This window comes from Paroedura picta, chromosome 5 (assembly GCF_049243985.1).
Source record: "Paroedura picta isolate Pp20150507F chromosome 5, Ppicta_v3.0, whole genome shotgun sequence".
Taxonomy (NCBI): Eukaryota; Metazoa; Chordata; class Lepidosauria; order Squamata; family Gekkonidae; genus Paroedura; species Paroedura picta.
The window spans coordinates 14720845-14731263 of record NC_135373.1 but is presented as its reverse complement, the minus strand read 5'-3'; the positions used below and the strand labels follow the sequence as shown (position 1 = coordinate 14731263).

Here is a 10419-nt window from a genome sequence, read left to right as displayed (position 1 = left end):
CTTGAAGTGAGGCCTCCAGAACTGATCCTGCGTTGAGCAGGGGGTTGCGTAGGGCTGATCCTGCATTGAGCAGGGGGTTGGACTAGATGGCCTGTATGGCCCCTTCCAACTCTATGATTCTGTGATTCTATGATTAACTGCACACAGTACTCCAGGTGTGGTCTGACCAGTGCCGTATACAATGGGACTATGACATCTTGTGATTTTGATGTGATGCCCCTGTTGATACAGCCCAAAATGGCATTTGCCTTTTTTACTGCTGCATCACACTGCCTGCTCATGTTTAGTTTACAATCCACAAGTACCCCAAGGTCTCGTTCACACACAGTGTTACCTAGAAGCGTATCCCCCATCCAGTAGGCATGCTTTTCATTTTTCTGACCGAGATGCAGAACTTTACACTTATCTTTATTAAATTGCATCTTGTTCTGATTTGTCCATTTTTCCATTGTGTTCAGATCTCGTTGAACTCTGTCTCTATCTTCTGGAGTATTTGCCAGTCCTCCTAATTTGGTGTCATCTGCAAACCTGATGAGTAGTCCACCCCCTTATCTAGATCATTAATAAATATGTTAAAAAGTACCGGGCCGAGCACCGAGCCCTGAGGTACCCCGCTACTCACCTCCCTCCAGTCTGATGAAACACTGTCCTTCCCTCCATTTCCTGAACATTTTCCTTTTCTCTCTTAGTTCCTCTTGAAGTTCTCTGTTCATCCAAATAGGCTTCTTAGAGCTCCTGCAGTGTTTTCATCTTTCTGGAACAGTCATTGATTGAGCATGCAATAGCTCCTGTTTGAGTAGCGCACACCCTTCACATGCTCCCTTCCCTTCCAGCATTGTCATCCATGGTATGACACTCATCATGTCTGTGAGTTTATTAAAGTTTGCCCTACGAAAATCCAACATCCGCATCTGGCTACAAGCTTCCTTGGCTCCCCATCTCAAAAGGAATTCTATGAGGACATGGTCACTTCCCCCTAGGGTCCCCACCTCCTTCACCTCATCCATCAACTCTTGCCTGTTGGTCAGTAACTGTGGAGCTTTTCATAATTCTTCCTCCCCTTAAAAAAACACATGAAAGATGATAGAAAAGCATGCAGGTAAAGTTAGAGACTCCTTGAAAAAGAGCTGTTTTACAGTACCTGCTGAGGTTCGACAGGGCTCTTCCCTCCCCCAGGAGCTCATTCCACAAAGTCGGGGCCAGGACTGAAAAGGCCCTGGCTGTGATCAAAGTGAGGTGGACTTCTTGTGGGCCAGGGACCACCACCCTGTTTGAATTCACAGAGCGCAAGGCTCTGCTAGGGAGACTGACAGTCCCTCAGATCTGCTGGACCCAGACAGCGAGTGGCCTTAAAGGTCAGAACCCAAACCTTAAACTTGATCTGGAACACAACCGGTAACCAATGCACTGGATGTGGGCCCTTCCGAGTCCTCTCAAAGCAGCCCTTTCTCTTTGTTGTGCCCTTTGGAGAGACTGCTTCGACTCTGGTCGCAGTTCCCCTTCAGAATGCATAACAATCCTGCTTTGGCTCTTGCACCTGGGTGTGAGATAGATGTTTCAGCATTCTGTTAGATCAAATGTGGTTACTACTGCGGGAAAGCAGACTTCCTGCCTGAATTTGGGTTAAGGGGGTGCCAGTTCAAAGGGCATAACTTGCCACATTACCTGTAGTTGCTGCCTATAAATACTGCCTTCTGTTTCCCCGAGGTCTGGGACTCCTGCGTGGTTGTCTTAAGGGAGTTTGGAACTGCACCACAGGGTCGCAAAACCACCAACCCTTTCGGTCAAGCTGGAGGCCAAAGTGCAAATCTCAGTTAACCAATGACCTCAATCAGGTAGCCATGGGCGATAGGCTTGAGCGTGTTGGTTCTCCTAAAGAGGTGGGCTTGGGTTGGGTGGGAAATGGGTAGGGGGTTAGTTTAGGCAACTATTGCTTAGGTTGTGTTAGGATGAAATGCACCCGAGTGCTCAAAGAACTTTCCAGAGAACTTGCACAACCCTTGTCCATCATCTTTGGGACCTCTTTAAGGACTGGAGATGTCCCGGAGGACTGGAAGAGAGCAAACATTATTCCGATTTCAAAAAAGGGAGGAAGGATGACACAGGAAACTACAGACCAGTGAGTCTGACCTCTGTTGTGGGGAAGGTAATGGAGCAGATATTAAAGGGAGCGATCTGTAAACATCTGGAGGACAATTTGGTGATCCAAGGAAGTCAGCATGGATTTGTCCCCAACAGGTCCTGTCAGACCAACCTGGTTTCCTTTTTTGAGCATTTTGGGCTGTATCAACAAGGGCATCACATCAAAATCACAAGATGTCATAGTTCCATTGTATAGGGTAGCGATCCCCAACCTGTGGGCCGTGGACCACATGTGGTCCTTCTACTAATTGGAGGTGGGCCCTGAAGGATGCCTTCTCCCCCACCCCGGCCCTTTACTTCATCCCCCCCCCCCAGCCCTTTACAACACACTTCATTGTTGTGGCGTGTCTATATCTTATTTTGAAGGGATGTTTAAACATTACCATAGCGATCAGAGAGCAGTAGGGCAGTGGTTGAGAGTAGAGGAGTAAACTACCCCCCCCCCACCAGGCCTCAGTAAAAGGCGTTGAGTGGTCCCCGGTGATAAAAAGGTTGGGGACCACTCACCAGGAGAAGGTGGAAACGCTAGCTAAAGTTTGGTGCCTTGGGGAGAGAAGAAAGGAGATTGTTTTCTGTCTGGAACCTGGTGGGAACAGACTCTGCTTGGGGAAGATCTCTCTCCCTTCCCCTCTAGTGGACTAGCTGGTCCTCTTTCTAAAATGGGGAGCGGGTTCCAGCAGCCCTGGTGAGCAGTGCCAGAGAGGAGCCTGGATGAGGTTGGTCTGTCCCAGAGAATAAATGCTCTCTGGGCGCCTGTCCCTGCCCTGCCCCGGCATTGAGTGGTCCCCGGTGATAAAAAGGTTGGGGACCACTGGTATAGGGCACTGGTCAGACCACACCTGGAGTCCTGTGTGCAGTTCTGGAGGCCTCACTTCAAGAAGGACATAATTAAAACTGAAAGGGTACAGAGGAGAGCGACGAGGATGATCTGGGGTACCTCAGGGCTCGGTGGTCAGTCCGGTACTTTTTAACATATTTATTAATGATCTAGATGAGGGGGTGGAGGGACTACTCATCAAGTTTGCAGACGACACCAAATTGGGAGGACTGGCAAATACTCCAGAAGATAGAGACAGAGTTCAACGAGATCTGAACACAATGGAAAAATGGGCAAATGAGAACAAGATGCAATTTAATAAAGATAAGTGTAAAGTTCTGCATCTCGGTCAGAAAAATGAAAAGCATGCCTACTGGATGGGGGATACGCTTCTAGGTAGCACTGTGTGTGAATGAGACCTTGGGGTACTTGTGGACTGTAAACTAAACATGAGCAGGCAGTGTGATGCAGCGGTAAAAAAGGCAAATGCCATTTTGGGCTGTATCAACAGGGGCACATCAAAATCACAAGATATCATAGTCCCATTGTATACAGCACTGCTCAGACCACACCTGGAGTACTGTGTGCATTTCTGGAGGCCTCACTTCAATAAGGACGTAGATAAAATTGAAAGGGTACAGAGGAGAGCGACGAGGATGATCTGGGGCCAAGGGACCAAGCCCTATGAAGATAGGTTGAGGGACTTGGGAATGTTCAGCCTGGAGAAAAGGAGGTTGAGAGGGGACATGATAGCCCTCTTTAAGTATTTGAAAGGTTGTCACTTGGAGGAGGGCAGGATGCTGTTTCTGTTGGCTGTAGAGGAGAGGACACGCAGTAATGGGTTTAAACCAGTGGTCCCCAACCTGCGGGCCGTGGCCCGGTACCGGGCCGCGAAGGCCATGGCGCCGCGACGTGGCTCCCTCTCCCCGCCCCCCCCCCCCCGCAGTAAAAAACTTTCCAGGCCGCAAGCTTGCGGCCCGGGAAGCTTCTTACTGTGGGAGGGCGGGGAGAGGGAATCAGGGCCGGGCCGCGCATGCACGAATGCGCCATGCACAGCCAAAATCATTCGGGCGCGGCCCGCGGGCATGGCCCGATGCGTGGGCATGGCCCACACGGGTGCAGCCCGCGGGCACAGCCCGATGCCCTGCCGGTCCCCAGCCTCAGAAAGGTTGGGGACCACTGGTTTAAACTAGAAGTGCAACAATATAGGCTTGATATCAGGAAAATATTTTTCACAGAGTAGTTCAGCAGTGGAATAGGCTGCCTAAGGTGGTGGTGAGCTCCCCTCACTGGCAGTCTTCAAGCAAAGGTTGGATACACACTTTTCTTGGATGCTTTAGGATGCTTTGGGCTGATCTTGCGTTGAGCAGGGGGTTGGACTAGATGGCCTGTATGGCCCCTTCCAACTCTATGATTCTATGAATGTTTTAAGGGGTATTTTAGGGGTTTTATTGTGTTTTGCTTATTGTGAACCGCCACAAAACAACTGAGAGCGGCTGCATACAAATCTAAGAATGAATGATTGAATGAATCAATGAATGAATGAATAAAATAAAACGATTTATGCCTTGCATTGTTCTTCAAAGCGAAAAAATGGAGCAGAATGTTCTGTGTAGAACAGGTATTAGGAACATCTCTGTCTTCTTGGCAGGTATTTCTTGGCCCAGGGGTAGGCGTGAACCCCTCGATTCCACAATGCTAAGCTGCAGTCCCCTCTGAAGCTTCAGGGGAAGTACTGAATGAGCCGGCCAGGAGTGGCCTCTGGAGACCAGGCTCCTCTGGGAAATCAGGCCTCGGCTAACTCGCCTCCGCATTCCGAGGCAGGGAACACGTAATGAAGAAATAGCGGCCAAGCTTGGAGCAGGTTCCTAGTTCTGGCAAGTGCTGCACACTCAGCCTGCCTGGCTGCCAAAAATGAAGGGAGAAGAAAGAAAGTAATGCAGAACACTAACGACAGGGGGAGGGGGGGACAGACTTTGGTGCAGAGTCCCTGAATCTTCCTCATATCCCACAGACTGCTGGATACAAAAGACCTTCCTGCTAGAGGGAGGGAGTTTCTGCACATAGCTTGCCCCCTGAGACCGCAGTGATGCTGCCTAGCATGCTGCGGATGAATCCCACAGCAAAAGGCAAGAAGCTGGAGGGCCGAAAGAGAACATGGTCTTCTGATGTATTACCCGGAGACCGCAAGAAGAAGAGGATTTGGTTTTTATACCCCACTTTTCACTGCTCAAAGTCACAGAATCATAGAGTTGGAAGGGGCCATACAGTCCAACCCCCTGCTCAACGCAGGATCAGCCCAAAGCATCCTAAAGCACCCAAGAAAAGTGTGCATCCAACCCCCGCCTGAAGACTGCCAGTGAGGGGGAGTTCACCACCTCCCCAGGCAGCCCACTCCACTTCCGAACCACTCCGACTGCGAAAAACTCCCTCCTGATATCCAAAGCAACTGACAATCCCCTTCCCTTCCTCTCCCTGCAACAGAAACCCTGGGAGGGAGGTGGGGCTGAAAGAGTTCTGAGACAACTGAATGAGGAGGATAGCTCTGTGATTCACCCAATGTCACCCAGGAGGAGGAGTGGGGAATTGAACCCAGATCTCCAGATTAGAAGTCACTGCTCTTAGCCACAACAAGCTGGCTCTGAGCAATTCTAGGATAAAAATAGGCCACTGTTGCAAACGGTGCATCAAATCCACAAGAAAACTCAAAGCCCAAACCAGAGAAGCATTGGTCTTGGGCAGGGGCCCCCAACGTGGTGCCCATGGGCGCCTTTTACGACTTTTTCTGGCTCCTGCCAAGTGACTGGAAAGTTGATTGGCTGTACCTCTGCAGCATCAGGATCTTCACTGTGCAGCTGAAGGTGAGCTGAGGCCGCCATTTTCTACTGTGTCACAATTCCAAAGACGCCCAAAGGCTCAAAGAGATTGGGGACCCCCATTTTTGAGTGAAGGGGGAGGGTTCCGGTCACCGGCCTCTCCATTCAAGATGGCAAGTCCTGCTGATGTGCTTTCTAAACAGCTAGGCGAGCTTGCTTGTTCTAGACACACACACACACACACACACACACAGAATTCTGGAGGTTTGTGGGGAAATTCTAGTTCATGGGCAGCACTGATGCTAATTACTTTCAAGCTAAAAAGCCCCACCTCCCTCAAACACCACCCTTTGTTAGAGAGGCTAAAAGAGCAGCTTCTAGCAAAGATGACAGGGGGGAAAATACAGTGTGCTTTAATGACCACAAAAGTACTATTTTAGGCAAAAAGAGAGAGAAGGGAAGAGGGAATCAGAAAGGAATCCAAATCCAGGATTAGGCCAGGGTTGAGTTCTCCTACACAGACTTGCTGCAACTGAATCTCTGGTTGAAGACCAACATACGTGCATATCAAAACACAATAGAGATAAACATCTCTGTACTCTTGAGGGGTGGCTGCTGTAGCCCTGAGGGGGAGATGGCAGAGTTGTAAGGAAGGTCCAGCCACGAATTTTCTCCATCTTGCGGTCCCAACCTGTAGTCTGTTACACAATCCCATTGCACCGCCCTTGCCGTGTGGACTGAAGAGCCAGAAAAGCAAGCCAATCCCACCAGTGCCCCTTGTCAGCCCGACTGCGTTCCAGTCCTCTTGTGGGGAGAGTCACCACTTGGAGTACTTCCTCTGAGCAGAATTCTGGTAAAACTGGAAGATGGGGTCTGCAGCTCGCTGTGAGGCTGCAATGCACTGCTGGAGCTGGAGGGATGGAGAGAAGACAGTTTGTTATGCCAGAAGAGAAAGGATCGCATGGAGTTCTGGGGACAGCACAAAGGTCTCTCCGAAGCCATCAGCAGAAAAGAGTAAGAGTCCAGGGGCACCCTTAAGGAGCAAGAAACTCTGATTCCAGTGGGTTGCCGTGTTGGTCTGAAGCAAGAGACCAAAGCTTGAGTCCAGCAGCACCTTTAAGATGCACATAGTTTTATTCAAGGTGTAATGTTCTGTGTACTTGAAGAATTTGCACATGCTAATATATCACTGGTAGGCTGCAATCCAACTCAATGAAGAGAGCAATTATGCTAGGATTGGTCAGGCCAACAAAAAACATGGTGGTTATACACAAAACACTGAATGGCCGAGGGGGGCAGTGCAGGATCGGGGACTGTGGCAACAGCTGTGTCATGGGATCGCCAAGAGTCGGACACGACTGAATGGGTGACAACAAGCAGCAGCATGCACACAACAGCTTATACCTTGAAGAAAATGTTGTGGGTCTTGAAGGGTGCCACTGGACTCAAACTTTGTTCTAACAAAGGGAGTCTAACTTTCGGGAGTCACTGCTTACTTCTTCAGAAGATGTGACACAAGAGTCACTAATTTCGTTAGTCTTTCAGATGCTCCTGAACTTTTGCTGTTTTCTACTACAGCAACTCCCAATAGCTCCTCCCCTGCCACCAATTTTGTTTGTCTTTCTTTTTCTACCGCTACAGACAGACTAGCACAGCTCACAGGGACCCACACGTTCCAGTCTGTTCCCTGCAGCTCAGCTTCAGCAGATTAAAGGAAACCAATGATAACAAGGGGGGGGGGCACTGGGAAAGGGAGAACAGAGAAAGGTCTCCCAAGTGGGGGTGGGCGAGAAAGCGGGAACTATGAAAAAGGTTAAGCAGTAAAGAGGCTTTTCCTTAGGAAGCAGATGCAAAGAGAGCATCTCAGCAGTCCCCAATTTACCATATCCTGGCCCCCTCAGGTCAATGAAACCCCAAAGCTAGATTATCCACAACCTCTGTGGAAGGGTTGGGTGCTCTTTTCTTCCTTGTGTCTTAATTAGTTGATTTATATGCCAGAGAGGTTACCAAACCCAAGCAGGTGCAACACAGAGGGTGAGCACCCCAACCCCACAGCCCCATTCTTGTGAGAAGGTCACAAACCGTCAGGCTCACTTAGCCCTTTTCAACTCAAAGACAACCAGCGTGTGGCTGCCATGGAGCCAGGGCAGTCTTGGCATGCGGCACACCGCCTCACGTCCCGCCTCCTCTTCCCCCCTCCGTCAGCGAGGATGCCACATGCTGCGTCTGGCAGTCGATTGACAAACGGTTTCCTTGCCACAGCCAGAGAGCGCGCAGGAGGATATACACAAACAGCTACAACAGGCAGATACAGCAATGTACCAATTGGGAACAGACTTTGTAAATTTTGCCAATTAGAGCCTGACTCAGTGCCACATATTCTACTCTATTGCCCATCACATTCTATGCTTAGACAACGACTTGTCCCTATCACGATGGACCTTTCTGGCCCCATGGACAGAATAACCAGGCATTTATTAGCTGATAAAGGTAAAGGTATTCCCTGTGCAAGCACTGGGTCATGTCTGACCCTTGGGGTGACGCCCTCCAGCGTTTTCATGGCAGACTCAATACGGGGTGATTTGCCAGTGCCTTCCCCAGTCATGACCGTTCATCCCCCAGCAAGCTGGGTACTCATTTTACCGACCTCAGAAGGATGGAAGGCTGAGTCAACCTTGAGCCGACTGCTGGGATTGAACTCCCAGCCTCATGGGCAGACAGCTTCAGATAGCATTTCTGCTGCCTTACCACTCTGCGCCACAAGAGGCTCATTTTATTAGCTGATAGGTCCCCAGAAATAACGGAACTGGTGGCCGAATTCTTGGCTACTGTGATACAAAGGGACAGTTGGCTAGGCAAGAATCAGGTCTAGACCAGGGTCACCTACAACTGGTGGAAATTACTGATTGCTGGGCCTTCTGGAGGAATCTACTGTTGGTTACTGCTTATTTTCTTTTCTTTTACTTGTTTTATCTAGACTATGTAATTTTTATCAATTAATTATAATTATGAATTACTCTTGTTTTCATGATGTTTTATATGCCATTAAAGTTTTTTTTTGTTGCTACAAATAAGGTGCCAGCTCGGCCTTCTGCTCAATATAAGATCTCATCTGTCTTCCTAGCAGCCCTCGCCATGGCCTTGAGCTCCACTGCCCTAAAATGTGGCACAGTATGCCACGGGCGGCAGCAAAGAACACGGCCAGCCATACCAGAAGAGAGAGACAAGCCATTCCCAACAGAAATTTCAAGTTCGCCTGCCCACATCCCTCTCTCGAGATATGAATGTGTCTCTCTAAGTTGGCCCCCTAAATGAGAGAGAGAGAGAGAGAGAGAGAGAGAGAGAGAGAGAGATGCATTCACCTCTCCAAAGAAGGATGTGGGCAAAAAAACCCTGGAAATTTTTAAACAGAGGCTAGATAGCCATCTGATGGAGAGGCTGATTCTGCGAAGGCAAAGGGCTGGCAGGTTACAGTAGATGAGCGATTGGGATGTGAGTGTCCTGCATAGTGCAGGGGGTTGGACTAGATGACCCAGGAGGTCCCTTCCAACTCTATGATTCTGTGAAATGCAAAACCATTCAGCAAAACCAAGCCTGCTCTGAGTCAAGGAGGAAAATTATTTCGTTTTAAAAAATCCTCTCCTCCCTCCACCCCCAGGAGCTTCAGGCTGCATACCCAGATCTTCTTCCCTTCTATCCTCACTATCACCCTGTCATGGATGAACAGCCCAATCTGGTCAGATCTCAGGAGGTAAGCAGGGTTGGATGGGAGGCCACTGGCAAAGTCACTATGCAGAGGCAGGCAATGACAGACCACCTCTCTTTGGTTTCTTGCCTTGACCTGGATGACCCAGCAGGACACCCCACTATTGTCAGATCCCAGAAGCTGAGCAGGACCAGCCCTGGTTTGGACCACCAAGGAAACCTGGGGCCACTACACAGAGGCAGGCCACAGCAAACCACCTCTGCTTGTCTCTTGCCTTGATCTGGATTGGCCAGGCTAGCCTGATCTTATCAACTTTCAGAAGCTAAGCAATGTCAACCTCACTTAGCATTTGGATAAGAGGTTGCTGAGAAATAGCAGGGTTGCTACACAGTGGCAAAGCACCTCCGTCCATATCTTGCTTGTGAAACCTTACAAGATCACTGGAAAATGGCCGCGCCTTGACAGTGCTTTCCACCCTGCTCCCACCCTGTGAGACAGGCAAGATCGAGAGACGGCACTAGCTTGCCAGTCATCAACAGTGACTTAGCGGGGCTCACGAGGGATTCGAACCCAGGACTCCATGCCCTAAGCCCAACACTCTGCTGTGGCCATACCATACTGCTTCTCACAATTCTGTGCCAAGGTAAGCCTGATTCAAACAGCCTGTCTGAAAGGAAATATGCAGATTAGGGATATTTGCATGAAACAGCTTTATTTTTCATAATAATTTGGGCAGCAGTTGTTGTTTCTGTTTTGCATAATTTATTCTGCTTCTGCTCACTGTGGGACACTGGAGCTCTCCCTGTTCCACACAACTGTCCAGTCAGTGGCAGTCTGATTCAGCAGCTCCCCTGCCCCCCAAGGCCAACATATCTTGGCAATCAGTAGCCTAGTTTGTTCACTTTCCCTCCTAGTCCTGCAAGACTGGCTAAACAGCT

General features: G+C 49.5%; 1 protein-coding gene across 3 annotated transcripts in view; it reads right to left on the bottom strand.

Moving 5' to 3' along the window:
• Positions 1–6172: 6172 nt before the first annotated feature.
• The window catches only part of EXOSC5 (exosome component 5), a 40825-nt gene continuing 36578 nt past the window's right edge, over positions 6173–10419 (bottom strand). For all 3 annotated transcript variants that reach the window (XM_077336586.1, XM_077336587.1, XM_077336588.1), the window contains one exon: positions 6173–6685. In XM_077336586.1, the coding sequence (XP_077192701.1) occupies positions 6593–6685 (93 nt within the window). In that variant the 3' untranslated portion in view covers positions 6173–6592. The remainder of the gene's footprint in view (positions 6686–10419) is intronic.